We start from the raw sequence: 23,688 nt of genomic DNA, 5'->3' as shown, positions 1-23,688 counted from the left end.
GGATTTGTGGCATCGCCATCCCGTACCTTTGAACCGGGAGAGGTGGGAAGGCAGTAGACAGGACTCGAAATCAAAGAGGGCAACAAATACCCATGCTGATGAGGATGGCTGAATTCTTACCATTCATCTGCCAAGGACACATCCGGGTGCTCTAAGTCATGCAGGCCTGGAGGTCAAGGAGAAAGGGTTAATGAGTAAGGACCACCTGCGTGGGGCACTGACACCTCTCATCTTTTCATGTGCTTCAAATGTTAGAGGGTAGGGCCACTGAGGGGTGAAGGGTAGGCATCAAGCCCAATGAGAGCTGCCTCTGAAGGGGGGACTCTAAACAAAGGAAACAATGCGGAACTCTCTCCCCACGACTGTCTCCCTCAGCCACCACTGGCGCCTTCCCAGGCTGAGTATCCCAGGAAAGCCTGAACTTTGTGAAGACAGACAACACACCCATGAGTCCTGGAGACGAGCTTAGTGTGATGGTGGAAGCACTGATGCTGGAGCCCTGTGCAGGGAGCTGGGCTGGGCCACTTAACTCGGGCATGATGTTAGCAGCTTACTTTGCTTTTCCAAATGTCAGCTTCTCCGTGTGCAAACAGGAATAATTGTAGTCCCTCATTGATGGGTGGTTGTGAGGGCAAAACGATGGGTTGGACGATATGAAATTGCTAATACTCAACTGGTTTTGACCAGGAGACACTGCTAGCTGTTATAGGATCCTAAGTAAAAATAAGCCATCAGTCCAGAAAGGTAGCTGGGACAACTGGGGCTTGCAGGGAATTGGGGAGTTTTTAGCAGAATGCTCTAGGCTACTCCAACTCTGTGAAATCACTTTCTTGCATTGTATCTTCATGTGAGTTCATTTTGAAGGCTCATCAGCAGACACACACTTCTGAGTGATGACCTCAGGAACTTGGATGATGCTTATAGCCTGTTTGAGGGGGTCCAAGTTTCCCAAATGGACAACAGTATCATACTGCGCTCAGGATGCCAGTTTCCTCTTCAAATACAAATGTATAAAATAAATGCAAATTACTGGGCCTAATACTGCACACTCCTGCTTGATTTTATAGGAAGCAGGGAACACATTAGATAGAATATCATCATATAGGACCCAAGTGTCATTTCCTGGCTCCAACAGCCACTGGTTGAATGATTTTGGGGGTGTCATTTCAACTCTGAGTTCTACTAGTCAGAAGGTGTGGATGATAGAACCTAACTCCTGGACTCCATGAGAGGGTTAAGTGGGACAGTGATGAGTCCCTAGGATAATCTAGACAGCCATCCCTGCATGCCTCCGTCCATCCTTTCTTCCCTTTCTCCCTGCCTGCTCCCTTCTGTCCTTCCTTCCGGGCATCAACTGTGTGCCAGGTACTATTCTAGGCCCTGAGAATATAGCCGTGAACAAAACAAAATCACTGCCTCACGGTATTGGTTTCCTAGTGGTGGGAAGAGATAAGCATATAAAATTAAAATACACAGCGTATCAGTTAGTGATGAGGGCTATGAAGGAAAAGAGCCAAGCCAGAGATGGGATAGAAAGGAGAAAGAGTTTCAGTTTTAAGCAGAGTAGTCAGGGAAGACTTCACAGAGGAAGTGACTTTTAAACAAAGACTTGAAGGAGGTGAGAGACAGAGCCATGTAGCTGATTGTAGAGACATGTAGAGAGTGCTCTGCAGAAGGACTAGCCAGGGCAAAGGCCCTGGGGTGGGTGTCTAACCTTCCTGGAATAGTGGGTTAATGATGTCAACTCCATCAATTTCTCTAGTGTCTGTTCTCATCCACAAAGCCCTCTCTGGCTCTGTTTCACAGGCCCTATATGACAAGGCAAAACATGTTGAAAATTCTGACATTCTGCGGGGCAGCATTCCTAACAGAAGAGCCTACAGAAGTGTGGTTGCCATCCCCAGGAAAGCCTTCTCCAGAACAGAGCAGAACAGCGATCGCGCCGTGGCCCTTACAATGACAGGAACCTCTACTAGTTAGTCCAAGGGGAAGCAGCTGTTTCAGGCTCAGGTACTCAGAGCTGGCAGGATTGCAAGCCTTCTTATTGACAGAGGACCAACATAGGACCATCTGACCTCGTTTGTACGGCTAAGCAGATACTCTTCACCTTACTGAGATTCAAACTAATTTCTAACATGGTGAGAACAGTTAGTTCGGGAATTCTCTCTGTGACCTCTCAGCCTAACAGCTGTGGAACACACAGGGAAAAGACAATGACTGAAGAAATGACCCAAAAGACAATGCGAAACAACTGTGTGTGTGAGAGAGAGAGAGAGAGAGGGAGAGAGACCAATAGAGAGAGAGAGAGAGAGAGAGAGGCAGGCCTATGTATTGAGGATTGGCTAAGGGAAGCCGATAATCCACTAATAACCTCTCTTTCTATTGTTCTGACCATTAGCTGTTTCCTCAGCTTGACCTCAGACAGCTCAGACATGAACTTTCTGGCTTAAGGACAGTGGTATCTGTGAGCTACACGTGGCTCATTCAGCCAGAAAATTCTAGAAGTTCAAAAAATGATTTCTGAGAACACATCCTGTTGAGTATCTTGCCCAAGTCACAGAGCTGCCTTCTCCCTCTTTCCTGTCTCTGGGGAGAGAGACCACTCGACTGATTAGCTCTGCAGGGGCACAATGAAACCTTTCGATCTCCTTCCTCGTCCTTAAGACATGATTATTTGGGAGACAAAAACTAACATCTGTAGAACAGTACACCCTAGTTGGCAGTACACCAGCAAGCTGGCTGTGGCACTGGGCATCCCAGGGACCACCATCTCCTCATTCTCCACTACATCATCGGACTGAGCCCTGAGGTGGTCTGGCTCCTGCAAGTTCACCACAGGCACTTGTAACCAGCTCTAACGAATCAAAACTGGCTCATAACCAACCTTCCTGCTCTTGGCCATACTTTCTGGAGACACTCAGAAAGAGCACTGGTCTGGTCCTGCCCCTTCTTGGTGGAGATGCAAAAATCTAACACCCAGAATGGGGGAGTGACTTATGAGGACCACTCGGGGAGTGGAGGCTGTCAGAGGTCAGCTTCAGCCCTCCCTGTGAGCCGGTGATCCTGGGGAAGGCACCTTCTCCGAGGTACTGAGTTACTGCCTGTGGTAAAGGACGGCATGGGTATGACAGTGGTTTTAAAGTTTAAAGTGTGGCAACAAGGGCTACCATTCGCCGGGAGTGTAAGTGTGCCTGAGCTTCGTGAAGACAAGAGGATTCGGGAATCTCCAATTGCTCCTTATTCCTTCTGACCTATGTATTTCATCTAAATGATCCTATTTCCCCTCGGACTTGAACTGCTTGAAGCACAAACAAGGTTTGTGATCGACTGTGTAGGAGACCAAGGCTTGCATACCTTTGTTTTCATTTTATTCCCCCTGGGCTGGAATTTTTACACTACTTTGTATTTTTCTTGGTAGTGATTTCTATGTATGGGAAGAATGTATTTGGTGGACGAGCCTCTGAGTTGGCTCAACAATTTTGTGGATGAAAGCAGAAGAGAAAGAAATGAAATCACAAAAAAGGCCACCGCAGGTCGGGGGTCTCACCATTCGGAAGGCCAGCTCGGGTCAAGTGGACAATGAGCTGCGTGAAATGGCCAGGGAGTGGACAGACAGCTGAAGAGATGAGCTCACCCAATGGCTGGCTCTGGGACCTTTCCCCCCACTAGAGGATAAGACAGGTCAAGCCGGCATCTTACCTTCTTCAATGGTTACGTTCCCTCGGAAGAAGTATTTCCCGTGACCTCTGGAGAGCGCCACACCTAGGCTGTGCAGAGAGAAAAAGCAGACCTTGAAACCCGTGGCCTCGACTGCAATAGCCTTGTGGGTTCACTTTTTACTTTCCGCGTTCCCATTTCCATCTCATGTTCTGGAAACAATTTTTCCAACAGTTTACTTTCAAAACCCCACTGGTGATCGTTGGTGTTGGTTTTTCTTAGGTTCAACCAGCTGCTTCAAAGCAACTTCTGACTGCAAGTGCCAGCAGCCATGGGCTGCCCGTGCGTGTGTTCAGAGGCCTGGCAAACGGCTCGTCCTTCTCTCGGATGCCCTCGCGAGAGCCATGCGCCCTGCTCTTCACCACTACCCTCCGCCGCCTGCCCTCCCTTCAGCCACACACGGGTCTTTCCAGACCCTAGAGTTCACGACTAGGGGACATGAACCCCCTCTCAAGGACGAAAAGGAACATTTCCACTACACTAGTGTGTGACCACGTTATTGTGCTGTGGGCTTCTGGGCCCGACCCTCTCCCGGGCTTGCTTTAAGCTCCTCTCTAAAGGAAGAGAATATATTTTGAAAACACAGTCTCTTCATCTGGCAAACCCACTTAGCGGTCCTGGTTTCCCTCGACTGCTCTGCTTCCAAATGGAATCAAACTCATGATCCCTGGCAGTCTATGACTACGCAATGGCATAATTTATTTTGCAGATTCATCTAGAGTCAGTAAATTCTTTCTCTCCTTAGCTCTGCGAGGCACTGGTTCAGGAACGTGAAGCAGCCCCACGGGAACGACTTCTTACAGAAGTGTTACAACGCTAAGGTCACGGTAGCGGGAGACTCTAGAATGCCACATGCGCANTTGCAGATTCATCTAGAGTCAGTAAATTCTTTCTCTCCTTAGCTCTGCGAGGCACTGGTTCAGGAACGTGAACGACTTCTTACAGAAGTGTTACAACGCTAAGGTCACGGTAGCGGGAGACTCTAGAATGCCACATGCGCGTCTGAAAGCAGGCAATGGGGCCACGCCATTTTTCAGGACAGTTACAGAGAAATAACAGGATTCAGAGGTAGACAAGCACAGAAGTACAGTTTGGAGAAGTTAAAACGGAAGCACAACATGTAGGGATGGATATGCTACCTTCTCGTGCGAAGGTTTGCTTTTTGGTCATGGAAATAAAAGGTGAAATGGAGCTCACGGGGCAGCAAGTTAGCTGGATGGTTTAAGGACCTGGCAACCCTCTGAACTCGTCTCTCCACCCTTAGCTGGAACCCCAAAGCTGATTTGCTAGATAATGAGATGCAAAGCCATGACAAACCGAGTGAGTTCTCCTAGGTGAGCCTGAACCATCTTCCCCCTTCTGGAAAACAGAAACAAAAGCAGCCTGGGAAAAGCCCCTTCCTCACTCTTTCCAGCCTTTCGGCAGGGTGTTTGGTTATCTTCACATGATGAGCTCTGAGAGTGTCAGCAGGTTTTGTACAAACACAACTGATGGGTCTGATGGAATGTCCATGTATTATGGTCAGCTCTACCTGAAAGGAGTACCCTTGATGTCTGTATAATAGTAGTCATTTGTCATCACCAAAACCCGTTTCTAGATTGAAAAAAAAAAAAAGTCGTAGAGAGAAGAAAACATGGTTAGTCTGCTAGGTGAAGCTTTCAGAAATAAATAAAAATAAATGGACACACTATGATCAGGTTAACAACACTACATGAATCTTGTTTGAGAATAAGTAAAGACAAGAGAAAAATGATCTCAGCGAAAGATATTTATTCCAGATAGAGCTTTCAAAGCTAATTTTTCACAGTGGTTTGTTTTAAATTAAGCGGCAAGAATGTTTGAGAAAAAATGTACCCCTTTGTCCACTGTCTTCTTCACCTCCATGGAGAACTTCCCAGTCTTCCGGTTAACCATGGCATTTCTTAACTAAAACGATAACAGAACACTGGTGTTAGTTCTTCCCCAGGTTCCGTGCCATCTGGACATCTTGCACCCTCCAGCTCGGGAACACATTGGGTGGTTTGTGCAAAGCAGCGGTATGATAGGGCTGGGGTGCGTCCCCATCACACGGTGGGCGCTCTGGCACTCAGTCAGCGTGCTGCACTCAGCCCCCTGAAACAGGGCTTCTGAAGAATATACAGCTAATGGCTGCTGCACTGGGACAGGGAGGCTCACAGCAATAAATGGCAACTTCCACTTGGGGTGCTCCTGTGAGCCTCAGGGCAGCACCAGTGATGCGGTCTGAGCAGCAAGCCCCGCCAAGATCGAAAACCCTCAAGAGGCAAGAACGTCGCTGAGGACAAGATAACATTTTCAAAAAGGGTATTAGCGTGTCCTGAAGAAATCATTTTTCAAAACATAATCAAGTCAAGGGTGTTATTCTACACAGTAGGCTTTTCTTTTCTTTTCTTTTTAAAGACCAACCACTTAGAAGACAGGGACCCACTTTCCACACCATGCAGCGCCTTCAGATGCACTTGGAGAAGCCCGAGCAAGTTAAAAGTCTCGCTCACGGTGACAGGCAGTGAACAGGGCGACCCGGGATCTAAGTTTCAGAGACTCCGTCTAGGGACACTGAGCCTCGTCCCCACCCCCCGCCCCTGGCTGACCCCTTCTAATTAGGTGCGGCCCTTCTGTGGGTTCGGAGGAGGACCGCAGACGCAGTGATGAGAGATGTGCCATCGTGGGCACCAATGGGAGACGAGGGGGATGCCAGTTAATGGAAAAGGAGCAAATGCTGACATGCCACAGCCTGTCGGGAAAGGCTCTTTCCCAGCCCCAAGGCTTTTTTTTTTTTTTTTTTTGGTAAATCCTCTCCCCTCTTCTCTCCTTTGAGGAGCTTGACTAAGATCTGGCCGATAGAAAACTGCAATGCTTGCAAGCCACCTAAATTTGATTCGGGGCTGTCTCGATTTGGGTTCACATTCCCATCTTCTGTGAGAGAGAGAGAGAGAGAGAGAGTAAAAAGCATAATTTTTAGCTGGAGGCATGTATAAAATAAAACATATATTTTACTCTAGATATTTTTTAACAACACATAATGGGCATTTCTGGAAATATTTTCCCATTTTAACTTCTGTGGTTTTGGATGGGGAGAGCTGGTCCTAATTAAGTCTACTTTCTAACTTTTAAGAACGGCTCGATTTATCTTTAACATGGTTTTCATTTTTCCTCTTTCTGGTGCCTGCCTAAAGCCATTTGGGACCTTCCCCTCTCACATTCCCCAGGCAAGCTGGAGATTAGGTAAGCTTCTCCATGAGTCTGTACCACCCCGCCCCCAACTCCCAGTAGCAGGGAACAATCAGCATCAGGGGCTGGGCGGCTCCAAGGCCAGGGTCGCTGAGGCTTTCCGGAGGCAAATACTCAGATGTCCAGTCCAGTCTTTCCCTTTTCTTCAGTTTTAATGAAAATGGGTTACACTTACTGAACACCTACATGTGGGGCAGGACGGTGCTGTACTTAGGGACTCCGCAGCCAGAACTCAGGAAAGAATCGCTTCCTCTCTCTATGCCTCAGTTTCCTTCTCTGCAAAATCGAACTAATGACAGCATCCATCTCACAGAGTTGCTGTGAGAAGTAGACGCATTGATATTTAGAAGGGTGCCTCGTCCACCCGAAGCATCCAGTAAATGTTGGCTGTCCCCCACCATCATCTCCATCACCATCATCGTCACTACCGTCCTCCCCCCTTAAAATGCCAGACCTCCTTCAACAATTTAAGGGATCAGGATTCAAGCTCGAGTTTGCTTGACACAGATACTCATACTCTAAAGCAACATTTTTAAAATTTTGTGAGCCACCTGAGAAATACATCTTACTCTGCGATGCCCTCTCATGTCTCCTATTTTAATAGATTTCATTGCTTGTAAGTGCTGCTCATGGACCAGTCATGGACTTTGTGACCTCCCCCCAACTCCTGTGTTAAAACCGCTGCTCTTCACCCCCTGTGGGAGGGCGCAGACTGAAAAAGAGGCAGCCCACGGTAAAGAGAAATGACCCAGGGTGTCGAGACTCAAGTCTTACCGGTGACACATACCCCTGTTCTATACCCTCTCTGTGGCTCCGTTTCCTTCTCTTTCATTCATTCCGTCTAAAGTGTTCTGAGCGAGGACTCCCAGACCCCAGGGATCCCATCAGGTGCTGAGTAACTATGTTGATCGGTCTTGTAAATCCTGGATAATACTGATAGGTACCATCTACTGAGCTTTTATGATGTGCCAGACACAGGTTTTAAAACCCTCAAAATAAGGCACCATTATTATCCCTATTTTACAAGTGGAGAAACTGAGGCACAAAGTTAAGAGACCTGCCTATAGTCACACAGGCTCTCTGACCCTTAAGCCCATGCTGTTAGTTTTGCTTCCCAAATCAAGAGAGAAAGCATTTGGACAAATTTAAAGCATTAATATAACAACTGTATAGCATGAATATAAAAATAATGTATTGTTATTTCTGGATTTTTTTTTTAATCAAAGATTTTAAACTTGACCATGCAACAGTCTTAGGTTTTAACTTTCCAACAGGCTCTTGCACAAGCTCTAGGTTCTGTGAACTGGGGCGACAGGAAGGTGGCTTCTGTCCTCATTGCCACAGGAGGAAAGGGGGTTTTGTGCCTTTTCAACAGACTGTGTGGTGAGAATACAGCACCACGAGACCAGAACAGTCTAGAAATGTCACTTTTCCATCGGAGGAGACTGAGGTTTGAGAAGGGGAGCAACTTGCACCAAATACTACGGTAAGTCAGTGGTACCCTTGCCCCAGGGGCCAGCTTACAAGACCAGATGGAGGAGGTACCCAGAGCCAAGACCAGGATGGTGGGGGAGTAACGAAGCTCTCAGTCCCCACCAGGCCAGGAAGGGCAAGATCGACGGTGCTGCTCAGAGCTGGCCAAATAGCCCTCAAATTTGCCACTACCTGGATTACAGCAATGAGCACCTGGAGAAATGAAAATGGCCCGGCGGAGAAATATTCCCAAACAAGGTTGGATGTGCCCATCTGTTAGCATATTACATAGTCAGTAAAAAAATCACATGACAATGTTTGACTTAACAGCGTCAAAGAAGAGCAAATTAAAACATCAGCGAAGGCACCTGGGTGGCTCAGTCGGTTAAGCACCTGCCTTCAGCTCCGGTCATGATCCTGGAGTCCCGGGATTGAGCCCCACATCGGGGCTTCTCCCTCTGCCCCTCACCCTGCTCATGTTCTCTGTCTCTCTCTCTCAAATAAATAAATAAATACAATCTTTAAAAAAAATAAATAAAACATCCACGAACTGTCTTTATGTTTCCCTATCCGAGGCAAGGGTGCTACTGCAGCAGGCATTAGAGCAGCTTGCGCCACAGTGGGGCAGGTAAAATAGAGGTCAAACCTCTTCAAGCTGCAAATCGTTTTCTGGGGATGGCGATCAGCCTCCCGGTCTCTCTGGGAACCACCCTCCCCCTGGGTCCTGCGTGATCCAGGTCACACGCGTTTCCCCAGAGCCCCTAGCGAGTCTGTCTCTCTCGCCTGCACCCCGAAGCTGCAACAGCTTCGCTGACCATTCAGACCCCCACAGTACAAGCTGGTGGTCATGCCTCTGGTTCAGTCGTGAGCCTAAAGCTCTTCCTCCTGTGTCAAAGCTCGTTAGGGAAGCTCTCCCCCGGAGACCCACGGATTGCCTTGGCTTTCGTGTGTACGTGTATAATGAGAGCTCGTTCTGCTAACGGCGGTTTGCTCTCCACGTCAGAACATGAGCCTCACCTTGCCTGGTGCACAGGCGGCATGCACTTCCAGGCCCCCAACGCCATGCCATCTGGGCCAAGCCAAGAGATTAAAGGGGAAGGGAGAAGCAGGAGATAAACAGGTCTGTCATTTCCAAGCAAGCGTTTCACCAGAATATAAAAACAGACTCGGGCACAGAGCATCTGTACAACAAAATCAAAATCCACTCTCTTTCAATCTCTCTGTCCAGGCTGGGGGGGTGGGGGGGTACCGTGGTTGGTTTGGTGACCCAGGGCTCAAGTATGAGCTGCAGAGACACTGGAGTAGGTGAAAAGAAGAACAAACTAATTGGGCACAGTTCTCAGAAATTCACCCCAGGAGAAGAGGTTTATGGGGCTTTAGAAAGAAAAGACTCGAAGGACATTTTGCACAGAATCATCACAGGTAAGGAGAAATGTGAGTTGACTGGAGAGCAGTGAAAAGGCCCACACTGCAACAGAAGGGGTTTCAGGTGGCCTGGAGGCAGAATCTGACCCACCGGTATTCACAGCCCCACCCCAGGGCGAGCATTTGTTTAGCGGCTGGTTGCAAGGATGCCCCATCTCTGCGGCTCCCCTCAGAGAAGGACACTATGGGAACACGGTGAGGGCACTGATACAGCGTCTTCAAGGACTCTTGGACTCAAGGCCTCTTTCTAAGGCGTAACAACATGGTCAAGAGCTTTGGGGCCAGGTGGCCTTGGCTGGAATCCACACGGTGTGCCCGTGGACCAAGCCGTTCTCTGCCTCAGTTTCCTTACTGCAAAATGAGGATAGCAATAATACTGACTTTGTAAAACTGTTGTGTAGAATCAACAAGTTCGTCCACGTATAGCCCTGGGAACAGCGCTGGCACACAGGAAGGACTCAATACGCCAGTTATTATTACCTATATTCGTTTTTTTCTCTTCACGGCAATAATCATGCTCACTGTGGAAAGTCTGGGAATGACTAAGGTAACAGGAGTAAGAAAAATATCATCCTTAAGTCCTTCAATCATCTCTGGGAATTTATAACCAAAGAATAAACTCCATTTTAAAAGTATTTTTTCCTTTGCAGAGGTGACAGGCATTGGTGATTCAGGCCAGGCTGTGGATGTCCCAGGGTCCCTTCCTGGCAATGGGTCCCTAAAAGATCCATCTTACTCATTGCATTTTGATGTGATGCCCAAGTCGCCTGGAGCCTGGGCCAGATGTCCTGCTCACCCACCTCTAAATGGTTTCTCATTTTTCTCCCTCTTTTTAAGATTCTAATTTTAGCCAGTCTATTTTGCACATGTTTTAATAGTATATGTGACCTCATGTCTTTTTTGGAAGGACACAGGGTCTATGTTATAAATACCATCATTACATTCAACAAGAGCTGAGTTGCCAAGAGAAGTAGGATGCGCCTTCCAAGAAGTTCTCTGCGGCTGGGCAGACTCAAGCTGCTTCCTCCTTAGTGGGCTCTGCCTCACGGTCTCTCCCAGATCTTGACCGAAAGCTGCCCTCGGCCACTTACATGAAAACCCCAATGGTGGACATACGGGAATGTGGGATCACGTGTCGATGTTACAAAGCTGCTCTGTAGAGGGTCCAGTATTCTCCACTGAAGGGAGTGCAAATCTCTAGGAGAGAAATGGTGACCTGGGTTTTCCCAAATGCGTTGGTGGTGAAGGAATTCACGCTTTGAGTGTACCATGTTCCTCAAGGAAGTAAGACAAGAGACCCAAACCCCACAGACCACAAGAGACCAGTTTGGGCAGAGTAAGAGCACTGAACTTGTAGGAGATGTGGGAACTCTGAAGGGGGGTAATGAAAACCCAGTCCTGGGAGTCGGATGAAGGTGAAGAACGTGTAAGAGGCTGGGAATCCGACACTCTGTAGCTACGATGAGCAAAGGAGACAGGGCAAGGAAACCACGATTAATAAAAGGAGATATCAGCTCCTTGAAAATTAACTGGAGCGCAGGTGGTGGCTGGAGCGAGCCAAGTCCTAAATCTCTCCCAGTACCACGACGTGAGGACCCCGAAGTGAGAACGAGGGTAAAGCCGTTTGCCTCCCATGCTGATCCAAATGGATGGGACGAAGGGAGGGGGAAGCGTGTTGATGACAAGGTTCCAGACTTCCAGGAAAGGAAACAAAAAAGTCCAGCGAAGTCAAAATAAGGGAACTGATAAAGCGAAGATGGAAGAGAAAGGAAAATAGTAGAACGCGCCCTTCAAACATTCATGAGACAGTTTAGCAGCTGTAAGTCCGCGGGACATTCATTCACGCGCAGGCTACCTGAGGATTAGTGCTGATGAGAACAGCATGAAGGACAGCCACCGTCACAGGCGCTCCCCGTGTCCACACAATGGTGTACATACATTGTCATCTTTCAGCATATTAACACATTTAAGCTTCACAACAGCTCTCTGATGTAGGTACTATTATCACCATACTCATCTTACTGGGTAAAAAAGGACAAAGACCAAAATTGAGGCGCAGAGAGGATAACTGTGTGCTTGAGACCAACAGCCAGCAGATTGCCATGGTGGGATTCAATCCCAGGCGGGCTAATGCCCAGGCGGGGCCCCTCACAAGTGCACTAGCCTGCTTCTTGGTCAGAGCAGGTGGAAAGGGGAGAGGGGGACACTGGCCGCAGTACAAGGTAAAGGCCCTGAAGCCCATGTTGAAAGAGCAAGATGTAACCAACCAGATCATTGTCAGGCCACCAGCAGGGGGGAAAGAGGGCAGGTGAGAAAGTTGTTTCTTTATCAAACAGTTACTTTGTCTGAACCTGAGTTTCAAGAGTCCTTGTACAGATGAAGGAAATCAGCTACACTTCTAAGATGCACCTCTTGCATTTCATAGGCCAGGAAGAAAATCCAAGATTTACGCTAGCTGAGATGTCCAGGGAGCAGAGGACGCAAAGAGAAGAGAATGACAGCAAGAGAACCCAGCTGGGGAGTCCAAATGGCTCCCTCCAACAGCTCTTTGGAAAGCAGGACAGACTGAAGGGCAGAAACATGGCTATCTCCAGATGAAACTGAAGAAAGGACCCTGGACACATCAGGGAGGGTGCAGGCAGAGAGCCGTGGCCGTGGCATGGACGCACCACAGAGAAAGTCAAGAGCAAGGATCCAGGCAGGATCTCATGAGATGTGACAATTTAATTAAGGACAGTCTGCCTACATTCGTGCAAAGGCAGCCATGTCGAACAAATCTGATTTATTGAGGAAATAACAAGAAGACAGACAGGGTTAAGTCGTGGGCATAAGGAAGGCTTTTGATACAGTGCCGAAGGCTGAGTCCCTGCGGAAAATGAGCGTGTGCGCTCTTGCAGTGTGGCCGGAAGGGGGACGGCTGGGACGGCCCAGGAAATAGACCACCAACCTGCAGAAGGGAGGCAGGCCTGCTCAGCCTTGGGTGGCTCTCTGAAAGCAAGGGCTGTGCCCATGGCATCCTGACCTGAGGGTGGGCAGAGCCTTCTGCTGCCGAGCCAGGCTCAGACCAGGCTCCCCCCGAGGGTGGCAGGTCCCATAAACTGCGCCGAGGCAGGAGTCTGGATGAATCCACAGCAGAAGGGACCAGAGCCTGGCAGGGGATGGTGTGAGCCGACCGCACAAAGCAGGCAGGTGGCTGGCCTAGCTGCAACCGTTCCAGCCAGCAGGAGAGTTATAAACCCCCAGTGCCGTGAAAAGAGCCCATTGCCTTCATGTCCCTCTGGTGGCCAGGTGTCCTCCGGGGGGCCTCTTGGCCAGCTCCTGGGGTGGCCTCCAGGTAGAGAAGTCGGTACAGTGGAGCTCCCTACTCGCCAGGCTTGAACACTGGTCACTTACCACATCATCCCGGTCCTCCCACTCCACTTCAGAGAGGTCAACGCTACTGTAGTTAGGTTTCCTTCGCTTCTTTCCTTCTTCGTACTGGCAGCGAGAGGAAGATAAAGAAGAAGAAAAAAACATTTCCGTGAGATCATCAGCCAGGGCAGCCTTTATCTCCCCAAGCCCTGTTTCTCGGATGAGGACTGCGAGTGGAGGGACACTGGTGAGAAGCCCAGCAGGGGACAGTCCGAGGGATTGTAACAGCAGGAAAGCCCAGCCCAGGTGCTCCCAGCTGGGGGGATAACAAGTCGACTCTCCTTGATACGAATTTACCTAGTGGACTCGTTTGGCTCCAAATCCACCAAAAGCAAAGCCAAGATTCCCGCTGCCTGGATGGCACCTGTGGAACAGGGGTGATCCTTCTCTACTCCACAGTTTTAAGAGCCACCCCTTCATGACACAGGAAAGGGTGTTTTACGGCTTACCAAAAATCTAGTCATATCCCTTTTTTTCTTAGTTCTCCCATCCCTACCTCCGGTCTCAAACCTGCCCCATACTCCTTGGAGAGGAAACAAAACCACTGGTGGGCTCAACATCCTGGTAACATTTTGTAGACACACAGAGCCCACTACTTGCTATCACACAGGCCACAGCAGGACTGAGCTAAGTATGGCCTCCTTACCCAGGGTGGATGTGGGTATTGGGAATCACTGCCAGATTCAGTGGCTATGAGGGCATTTCTCTGGAAAAGCTCATGAGTGCCTTAAGAACTGGGAGAGTGGTTTTTGTCTTTTTTCTCCCTAAATCACTGGTGTTAGTCACCCCACAAGCCTACTGTCTTATCCACTGGACGATTGTGTGTCTGGACGTTCCTGTGTCTCAGGGCCTTGAATGCCGGTGGTTGGGATGCTTATAATGTAGGAAAGTCTGCCCTCTACTGCAGGCTAAAGATAAGCAACCCCTTATAAGATCATAAAATATGGCCAATGGCATATTGGAAAAAATACCTATGCACGTATCGTTTTTTCTTTTTCGTCCCTACGTTGGTCATCTTTGGATTGACGTGGTTAAGATTCAAAATGAGATGCAGTGTCACTGTGTTTTCAGACCCCCAGACCACAGGTTACCATTGTGGACACTGCATGGCTACCGTGGAGACAGGTGCTAAAGGCACGTCGGCGTGAAGGAGAAGACCACTGCCGAGATGCTGAACCAAACAGGGCTGAATGGGCCGTCAGTGGAACGGAGGGGACAGAGGCCAGACAGGGTAGATCTCAGGTCACTGTGGGGCTAAACAGGGTCTAGTGGCTTTCGGGTCCTCTTGTTCTTCCTGTCAAATGCATTTCAGGAGCCCTGAGACGCCTCTGGAGCGCGCCCCCCTCCACCGCCCAGGAAGGCCACACCGCCTCTGAAGGGCAGTGGGCTTGGACCACCGGGTCAGCCACCCGTCCACTCCCTTCTCTCCGGTTTCCAAGCCACAGATGTTCAAGGTCAGTTTTAGAACATCGGATCCACTGCAGACAAAGAGGAAGGGAAGCGGCTCTGAGAGGCTGCTGTAAATGACAGCAGATTTGCAGTTGGACCCCGTTATGGAAACTTCGTGTGTTCATGGAAGCTCTGGCCCTTGCGAGAGCCAGGCGGGGGCTGAGTGGGAGGAACAGGAACGAGGTCAATGGAGCTGTCACCCACGTCTCACAGTGAGGAGGTGTGATGGGGAAGGGGGCGCGTGATGCTAACAAGATTCTGCATGTCCCTTTGAGGACATAGAGTCACACACTCTTGCCCTCTGTTAACTGTCTAACCACCCTCCAAGTTCCATTTCGGTAAGAACCATGACTGAGAGCCACTAGGTGCCCCAGAAGCTGACACAGCCCAGCTTCTGAGCATTAAAGGCAGTCTTCACAGTATCTGGGGTGGTGTAATGCTAAGCCTAAACTGTTTTGTTTTGTTTTGCTTTGCTTTTTTGTGAGAAGTACTTCCTTTAGTCATTTCAAACTGCTCCTTTATTTATTTATTCAAATGCCTCTATCAGGCACCTAGTAAGGACCAGGTACTAAGGATATCAATAAAGCCAATGAAACAGTCTTTCTTTTCCAAGGAATTGGTTGTAGTTTATCACTCTTAATTTTGCCTTTCAAAGGTCAATTTATTGCCCAGCATGCATACAGGAAAAGAGTCTGTCACAAGTTAAATAATGGGTAAAACGACACTTTAGATAAGATCACACAGCCAGCATGGGGCAGGACACCCCCATCTACCACCAGCCCCTGACCAAATTTTCATGGCTGAGCCTCATGTTATTTCAAACACTCCTAAAAGAAATTCAAAAAGATTCCTGAGGTCCCGAGCACCAAATGTTCCCTCATCCTCAGAAAGTGTCCATTTGTCTTTGTGAGACAAAGTGGTTCTGCCACTTTCTAGGGCTGTGATCCTGAGCAGGGGGCCCAGTTTCTCCATGCTCCCCTTTTCTCAGCTGCAAAAAAGGAAAACCAGTAGTACCTTCCTGGAATGGCAGGTTGAGAGAATTAACTAGATACTGTATGCAAATGGACAAACATATTCCTGGCACAGAAAAAAAGCCTGACTATATAGCTAGCATGATTCCTGAGAGCCCTGACCTGCTGGCCAAGACACAGGTTCATTGTATACAGTTGGCTAACATGTCATTGAAGGAGACCCATTGAGTGATTGAGCAGGTCACTGTTCTGTAAACCATAAGGAGGCAGGAGATGTTTGTTGAAGACGGTTGTGTCAGACAGTCCCATTCACACACTTTCTCCTGGTGTATATCTTACGCACCAAGACTTGTGGACTATAGCTCAGCGGGGATTCAAGACTGTCCCTGCAGAAAAACTCATACCTCTGCTAAAGAACCCAAGTCGTTTAAGATGGTACTTGGCAATTCTGCAATCCACAGCGAACCCTTGACTTCTGACCACTCCTGGATGTCTTTCTTCATTTTTTTCCCCCTTATAACTACTCAAGAAATTCAGTACATAGTGCTTTTGATATTCAGGAAACCTGGAGGGTTTAGAATGTGAGGTGAAGAGGCATTCATTCACAGTGGGCTGGTCTGCAAGCCAGTGAGTATAAGTAATTTCATTTCATTGAAGGAAACAGGCAGGGCTGGGGAAACCTGCTCCGGAACTCCATTGTAGGAATGCCCCTCTACGATGTCTGCTTAACCAGGTATACGAAGCCAGTCTAAAACACTTCCCATTTGGGTCTTTATTAACTGGTGAGCTCTTTAAGAGTGCATGTAGAAATGTAGCAGAGTGATTATTTTGAATGAGAGAAGGAAGTCAGTGGCTGCTGCATAAAATAAAACATTGAGAGTGATGAGTAAACGCCAGCATAATGACCCTAGATCCACATTTATCTTTTCTCCCATTAAGAGAGCGTACGGGAGGGCTAGAGATTAGACTTCCACGAGGAAGACACTTGTGCTGTGCCTTGCCCCCACTCATCCCCCCACATTTTCCAGGGTAATCGCCTTGCTTTCCTGCAGAGAAGCCCTGGGGTCCCCCTCTCCGTAAATATAGTTCTTGTAAGAGCAAGACCATCCTGGTTCAGAGATAGGCAAGTGACCTGAGCATGTGAGGAGACCCACAGCTCTCCAGGACACAGGGCTTGGTTCAGAGCCGGGGCTGTAACTCACGCCAACCCAAATGAGACTCGGCCTGGCATGCTTTCCTGGATTGATCCAGATAAAGGAGCTGCACATCTGCTAGCGTCATTAAGGTGGTAGGATGTGAGCTGGAGCTCCTAGTGACCATCTCTGCTTCTGCTTGGAGAGAGCTTTCCTGAGAACGAAGCCAGTGCAGACAGAGCAGAAAAAAGGCAGGAAGAGAGTGCTGAAAACATGGTGTGTGTGCCTGGATCGAGTTGTGCCTGAAATCTTTATGCCCTTGGATGTTTCAGGTACCAACCACATTCTCTCACATTACCCCTTTCCCTTCTTCAAGATTTTTTTTTTTTTAAGCTGGTTTGGGTTTCAAGCATTAAGTAGTCGTTGGAGTTCTGACTTGTGTATATTTAATGCCTTTATTATTCCTCCTTGTAAATGAACCACTTTTAAAGTACATCTTCAGGGAAGTGTTCCTAAGTTATTTAGGAGCGTGTGACCTGCAACCTACCTCACTGTTACTCCAGATAGACTGCCGTGCTTGCCCCCCGCCTGGAGGACAGACGTATGGCCACAGTGTAGGAGGGACAGAAACAGAAGTAAATCTCTGACTCCCAGGCCAGCTCTCCCCTGTCCCTCCGCATTTAGCCTCTCACACACCCTGGATCCACTGGCCCCACTCCCTCTCTCCCTGCCTGAGGATCTCGTTACTGGGGCTGAGGCATCGGATATGGCATTTGTTAGTGTATCTATAAACTGTAACTTCCTTTGAAAATGTGATTAACGAATTGAGAACGGTTTCCAAAGGTTTATAAAACAGATACTTTGAGAGCCACGGGTAGGTTTGTAGTTTTTGGTGCCTGTTTTATGAAAAAAATATGTGGGGGAGAATTTAATAAGGAAAGATATTCTGTGCTATGAAATACTTGGAGGTGGAGTTTCAAATAAAGGCCAGATGTGGTGAACACACAAACCAGCCTGTGGCCTAGGAGGATGGGACAAGATGGGCACCCATCTGAGGGGCAAGCTGGAGCCATCTGGAGGCACGCCTTCTGTGCCTGAACCTGCCAGGTGCTGTTTCATGGTCTGCATGCCAGTGCTCTTCGGGGTTCCCCACACACTGGCTTTGGAAGCATCACGGGATGGGCTAAGGTGATGGCCATGTTCATGTTGGTTTGAAAAAAACAAAAACTTTGCTTTTCCTGTGTTTTCTGGGAAGGAACAGAGGAAATCAGCTACATACATCCATGCAGCCTCTGTGAAACAAATATTGTGTATGCTAATAATTGATAAAATGTATGTGCCACCCCATGCTGCCAACAGGAAGGAAGGAGATGGGGGCAGGAGGCCCACAACTGGAGAGGAAGAAACCTTGCCCAAAGCTAATGCCATCTGGTGCAGGGGTGTGGCCAAGGGCGGGGAGCCAGCCAGTGTCGGGGCAGATGTTCTCTCCCAAAGCAGGCACGGTCCTCAGCTGGCGAACACCTTCACCACCTCCCCCGAGGCCTATGTCTCTTTTTGTCCCAGGGGCAGAAGTGAGGAGGAAAGGAGGCACATCTTCTCTCCTCCATGCGCAAGACAGCTAACGGGCACTTCATTCCTTCACTCCTGCCTCCATCCATTCTCTCATTTGCTCCTATACTCACCCACATCCCCCAAAATACATTTATCAGGCCCTGGGCCAGGCCCAGGTGAGCCTCAGGAATGCATGGAGAAGCTGTTTGAGAAGGGTCATCTCCTGCACTCATGGCATAGGTCATGACTGACCACTTGCCCATCAGGGCAGTTAGAAGAATAGTTAGCAGCCAGGGCCCCAGAATCACACACAGGTTGTGTGTTCCATGCCTGGCATGCATTTCTCTGAGCCCCATGTTGCTTGTCTATAGGGGCGGGGGGGGGGTACTAGCATTCAGCTCGCAGGGCTGGCGTGAGGAACAAAAGGGTACGAACATTGAGCACAGAGTGTGTCCTGACAGTATTGGGAAACGCCCACGCGGCAAGCACCCATAAATGCTACTGTCATTGCTGATTCGGAGATGTGGCAGCCCCTGCCTCCCCCCAGGGAGGAGGCTCACAGGCTAAAATGTTTCTTTACGTATGGTTGTTTAATAATACTCCTACTTTTTGAAAGAGACAGTCAACCTGGCGTGGTGGTCCATTCTTCTCAAGGTCAAAGGGGAGGGTCTCAGACAGGACCTGGTCCGGAGGCCAGGTGGCCAGGTGGGTCTGCTCCAGGACAATAGTCCCTCTCCCTAAAATTTGCAAATCAAGTTCTCTGGCTGTCACAGCAGGTCTGGCCTCAGAGGAGGTGGCCCTAGGGAAGGGGAGTCTCAGCAGAGACTTAGTGGAAGCACAGAATCTGCCACTGCTCCCCCGGCTACAGTCCAAATGGCTTAAGCTTTTTTTCCCCCCCAGTTTTCCATGTAACAACTGCTCATCTCAGAAAATTTGGAAAATACCAAAAAGTGCAAGAATGGAAAACAGAATATTGCCCTCGCTATCACAACAGAGGCGCCGCAGGGACCACCGCCCACCGTTCTGCTAGCTGGCCCAAAGGTAAGTCCTCTGAAGCAGTTACTGTTTCCAGTTTTCTAACTTCATTGTTTCTCCCACAAGGAATTCATAAAATGTAACAACCAATCTGTTCTGCTTTCCAAGTGACTGCCTTTAAGCAAAAAAAAAAAAAAAAAAAGTTTTCTGCTGCCAGCTTCCCCCTCACCTCCTATCATTCCTCAGGAAGAGCGAATGCTCTTCTTCCAGGCACGGTGCTAAACGCTGTGCACACCTCCTTGGAGGAATAATCGCCTCGCAGATGGGCAAACGCAGAACCCGGGGTGCAGGCCACGCGGCGGCATAGCTAATCGACAGCGGGACTGTGATTCAACCCCATCTTTGCCAGGCTCAGCCTCCGGTCTTCACCACCCACTGCACTGCCTCATTGGACGGGGGCTCAGCTCACACGGCGACCACCCACAGGGCTGCGTGCAGCAGGCCTCTTAACGCGCACAGAACCACAGTGGCAGCCAAAGCCCACCAGCCACCCTGGCCTCTGTTGGATGCCAGCTCGTTCGGGCTGCCTCAAAACTGGCCTTTATAGGCCGGCGATGCAAGAGTCAGTTTCAGATCGAGAACAACTAGGGTGCACTGAGTGAGGGCACGGAGCTGGCTTGGTGCACGTACCCGGGACACACAACACATGGCCCATTAGCCATCAGCTGACTCAGGGCCTCAGACAAGCCTGGTAGCACCCAGTGGTACTGCGGCAGCTGGGATTTCCATCGGAATCGTGCTGGCCCTCGGGTGGTAGGATGCCACGGGGCTCAGACCTTGCTAGGTAAGCTAGATGACAGGATGGCAGAGACGAGCCCTGCGGTGGGGGAGCAGGAGGGGGGTCCCAATGAGTCTGCGGAGATGAAATCCTTCGTGTTCATGGGAAGATGAGAAGCCCGGATAGACTGGAGGGAAGCAGGGCCAGGAGGGTGTGTCCCAAAGCAGCTGGAAGGTGGGAGAGAGGCAACAGGGCATGTCCAGACAGCAAGGCTTTTCCTTTTTCCACCAGGTACCATGCTCTTATTAATTAATGTTTTTAAGTGTCTCAAAGATGAAAAGTTCTACGTGCTCTCTTAGTGTGATTACAAAATCCTTTTGATGGCTGTAAAACTAAAACAGCTTTGGTATTTTTTAAAAAAACAACAATTAACAGGCTGCTTTGAAAACCCAAATGACCTTTATCTTAATCAGTGTCCTGCTAGTCGCTGTGAGTCACCCACATGGTGTGTGGGGAGGAAGTGGCCCAGCTTCGCCCGCGGGCTTAGAGCTTCAGCGTGGCTTCTCTGTGGCGGCTGGGCTTAAATCCCCATTCTCAGAAAGCCAGTCTGTCTTGTCATAGCAGGCGAGTCATAAAAATGAAAATTGGCTGAGTAGTTGGGGCGGGAGGAGCTTTCGTGCCAGCAAGGGGCCTGGGAAGCGGGGACTCTGACCCAGAGTGGGGAGTGCCGTCTGCAGGCCCCTGAGTCAGGTGAAGGGCCCACACCAGGGAAACACCAGCCCTCCCAGAGGAGGCCGAACACGGATGCCGCCTGCAAGGGAAAGATGCCTGCGTGTACCTGGAAGACGGCCCCTCTGATGGCTTAGCACACTCTGGACAAAACCCGCACTATAGTTTTCTGGGCACGGCTTAGATGCAGAACAGCCTTCAAAATGAATTTCAGGGGTGCCTGGCTGGCTCAGTCGGTTAAGCGTCTGACTCTCGATTTCAGCTCAGGTCATGATCTCAGGGTCGTGAGATGGAGCTCTGCATTGGGCTCGTGCTGGGTGTGGAGTCTGCCTAGGATTCTCTCCCTCCTTCTCCCTCTGCCTGCCCCAGCTCCAGTGCTTGCTCACCCTCCAGTGCTCTCTCTCTCAAAAAAAAAAAAAAAAAAAAGAATTTCAAAGCTGCAAACAGAGTTGCCCCAAGTTCCTGAGTGCACAGTGCCATATTCCAAAGCTGATTTCATAGAAAGGTTTGAGACCCCTGAGTCGTTAGGAAGTAACATCTAGGGTAACAAGAGGGCCTCTCTAAGTTAATAGTATGCCTGTGACATTTGACAAAGCAACTTTTTTGTGCATTTATAGAACTTCAGTTGGCATTATTCACTCAAACAAGAGACCCTCGGGAATTGAAATACGTCAGGCTGTTTTGAACATGCGCTATAATTGGGCACAAGGTGATTCCAGCTTTGGAACTGCCAAGACAATGGATTTTCTTATTCACTCAAGTGAGATCAGAAGAGAACATCAACCAACAGCTCAGCGAGACCTGTTTCCCGTCCAGTGGCGCTGCAGCTAACCGCCCCCATGGAGTGAGCTCTCTGCTGGGGGTTTCCTCCCATGGCCAGCGACACCAGCCTTCCTTGCCTGCCCCCCCTGTTCCCAGCACCTCTCGTGGCTCAGTCCCAGGAGAAGCACTCCAGTCTTACTGGCTCCCCTTGGAGGGATGGTGCTTGGAACAGAGAGATCTCTCTTCATGTCCAGGTTTCTGTGCTAACTGGCATGAAGGGCAGGAAGTGGGCAATGAATGTGCAAGTGAAGGAAAGAGAGAGAGGAAGAAAAGAGGGAAAGGAATCCCTCCTTCCAAGCCAGCTACCACTACCCCTGACTCTGGTGTCTGCTTGTGATGCTATCAACCTATGTCAGATGGCTGAGCTTTCCTCAAACGTGTATGTGTACGAGTGTGTGCGTGCGTGTGTGTGATTTTATCTGGGGGGATGCTTGGCATATTTTTATTTTGTTTCTCCTTTTTTGCTAAAATTCTTCAAGATACTTGTGAAAGAGGAGAAGACATAAAGGGATCCACCCCTGTGCCCACATCTTCCATGGATGTTTCTCTGATCCTTTCAGCTAGAGTTTGTCTCCCTTCTTCCCTGGGAGGCCCTTGTTCTGCACCTCCCTGAGGACACAGGGTTTTGCAGCATCAACATGACTGTGACCATCTTTCCCACCCATCTGCTCTCTGCCCTGGCCACATCCTGACCGCCAAACCGAACAGGTTCTCATCCATCGCTGCTTTGTCCAGCCCACTGGACTGGTAACACAGCAAAATATTTAGGCTTGATTCTTTTTTTTTTTTTTTTGCAGGTGATCCTGAAATATACTGATCCATCTTTTAAAAAAAATTCTGGATGCACGCTGTTCTGAATAAACCCAAGAGACTTCTGACGTCACTCCTGACTCACAGGAAAACCAAAGGTCCCCTGCAAGGCTGACTCAGTCCTCTGGGTCTTATATTTGTCTGTGATCATGAAGATGTGGGCAGAGGCTGGAGAGGCGAGTAGTCAGAGAAAGAGGCCAGTGGGCCAGGCAAGGCAACCAGGGCTCATCAAACTACCATGCTCATTGCTTCTATCTTTTATGTGTGTCTTGAAATTGAGCCACATCTCTCCGTCCCTCTTGCCACCAACTTACTTTCAGCCACCACAATACCCTCCTTCCCCTTGATGAGGGTGAGCGTCTCCTAAGCCTCCCTGCATGGACTCCACCCCTGCAATCCACTGTCCAGGGGGATTCTTCTGCAACCAAAATCACCACTTGGCCTAGAATCCTCATGGCTCCCCATGCCCTCTAGGATGATGTCCAATGTTCCAGAATGCCACAGTCCCCATCAGTCTGCCACTCCTTATGGCTCTGACCTCCTTCTCACTACTTTCGACTTTCTCCCTACTGCTCTCCAGCTAGATCCAGCCAGCTGCTAACAATGTTATTACCATCCTTGCCTTCAGGCCCCCACATCCATCCACCACTCCAACCGTTTCCAGCACTCTTCACCCCAACTCAAAGTCTAGCAGCTTCTTAGGACCCAGAGGAGGCTTCCACTCCTCTGGGAAGTCTGCTGCCCAGGGCAGAGCAGGTTCAAGTCCTTCCTGTGTTCTTTGAGCCTCCTGTGGTCTCTCCAACTCCACACCCATCACAGCGTACTGCAAATTCATTGCTTAATTCCTGATGTCCCCCACTAGGTCCCAAGATCTTTGGAATAAAGGCTATTTCTCATTCAGCATTGAACCTGCCCGTGCCCAGGAGAGGGGCTGGCAGAATAGGTTCACCACGAAGAGCTGAATATTCGAATGAGTAAACAGAATAAATGCACAAATTAGGATCTATATTCACTTCACGAACACATGTATAACACACATTATGGGCCTGGCCATTTCTGGACCATGTGTGAACATGAACTCATTTTATCCTCAGAACAACCCCCTACAGGAGGCACTATTTTTGCACTCATTTATCAGCGCAGGAAACTGAGGCCAGGGAGGTTGAGTGACGTGTCCAAGGGGCGGGGGAAGGGG

The 23,688-nt window shown here is 49.2% G+C and overlaps 1 protein-coding gene across 1 annotated transcript in view; it reads right to left on the bottom strand.

Moving 5' to 3' along the window:
• The window catches only part of CACNA2D3 (calcium voltage-gated channel auxiliary subunit alpha2delta 3), a 488,288-nt gene that overhangs the window by 163,852 nt on the left and 300,748 nt on the right, over positions 1-23,688 (bottom strand). Inside the window, exons 14-18 of the mRNA XM_034658484.1 lie at positions 13,258-13,341; positions 5,572-5,643; positions 5,249-5,310; positions 3,700-3,767; positions 121-166 (exon numbers count right to left, since the gene is read on the bottom strand). Of these exons, the coding sequence (XP_034514375.1) occupies positions 121-166; positions 3,700-3,767; positions 5,249-5,310; positions 5,572-5,643; positions 13,258-13,341 (332 nt within the window). The remainder of the gene's footprint in view (positions 1-120; positions 167-3,699; positions 3,768-5,248; positions 5,311-5,571; positions 5,644-13,257; positions 13,342-23,688) is intronic.

This window comes from Ailuropoda melanoleuca, chromosome 4, assembly GCF_002007445.2.
Source record: "Ailuropoda melanoleuca isolate Jingjing chromosome 4, ASM200744v2, whole genome shotgun sequence".
Lineage (NCBI taxonomy): Eukaryota > Metazoa > Chordata > Mammalia > Carnivora > Ursidae > Ailuropoda > Ailuropoda melanoleuca.
The sequence above is the reverse complement of the archived record's forward strand: the minus strand, read 5'-3'. Positions and strand labels throughout refer to the sequence as shown.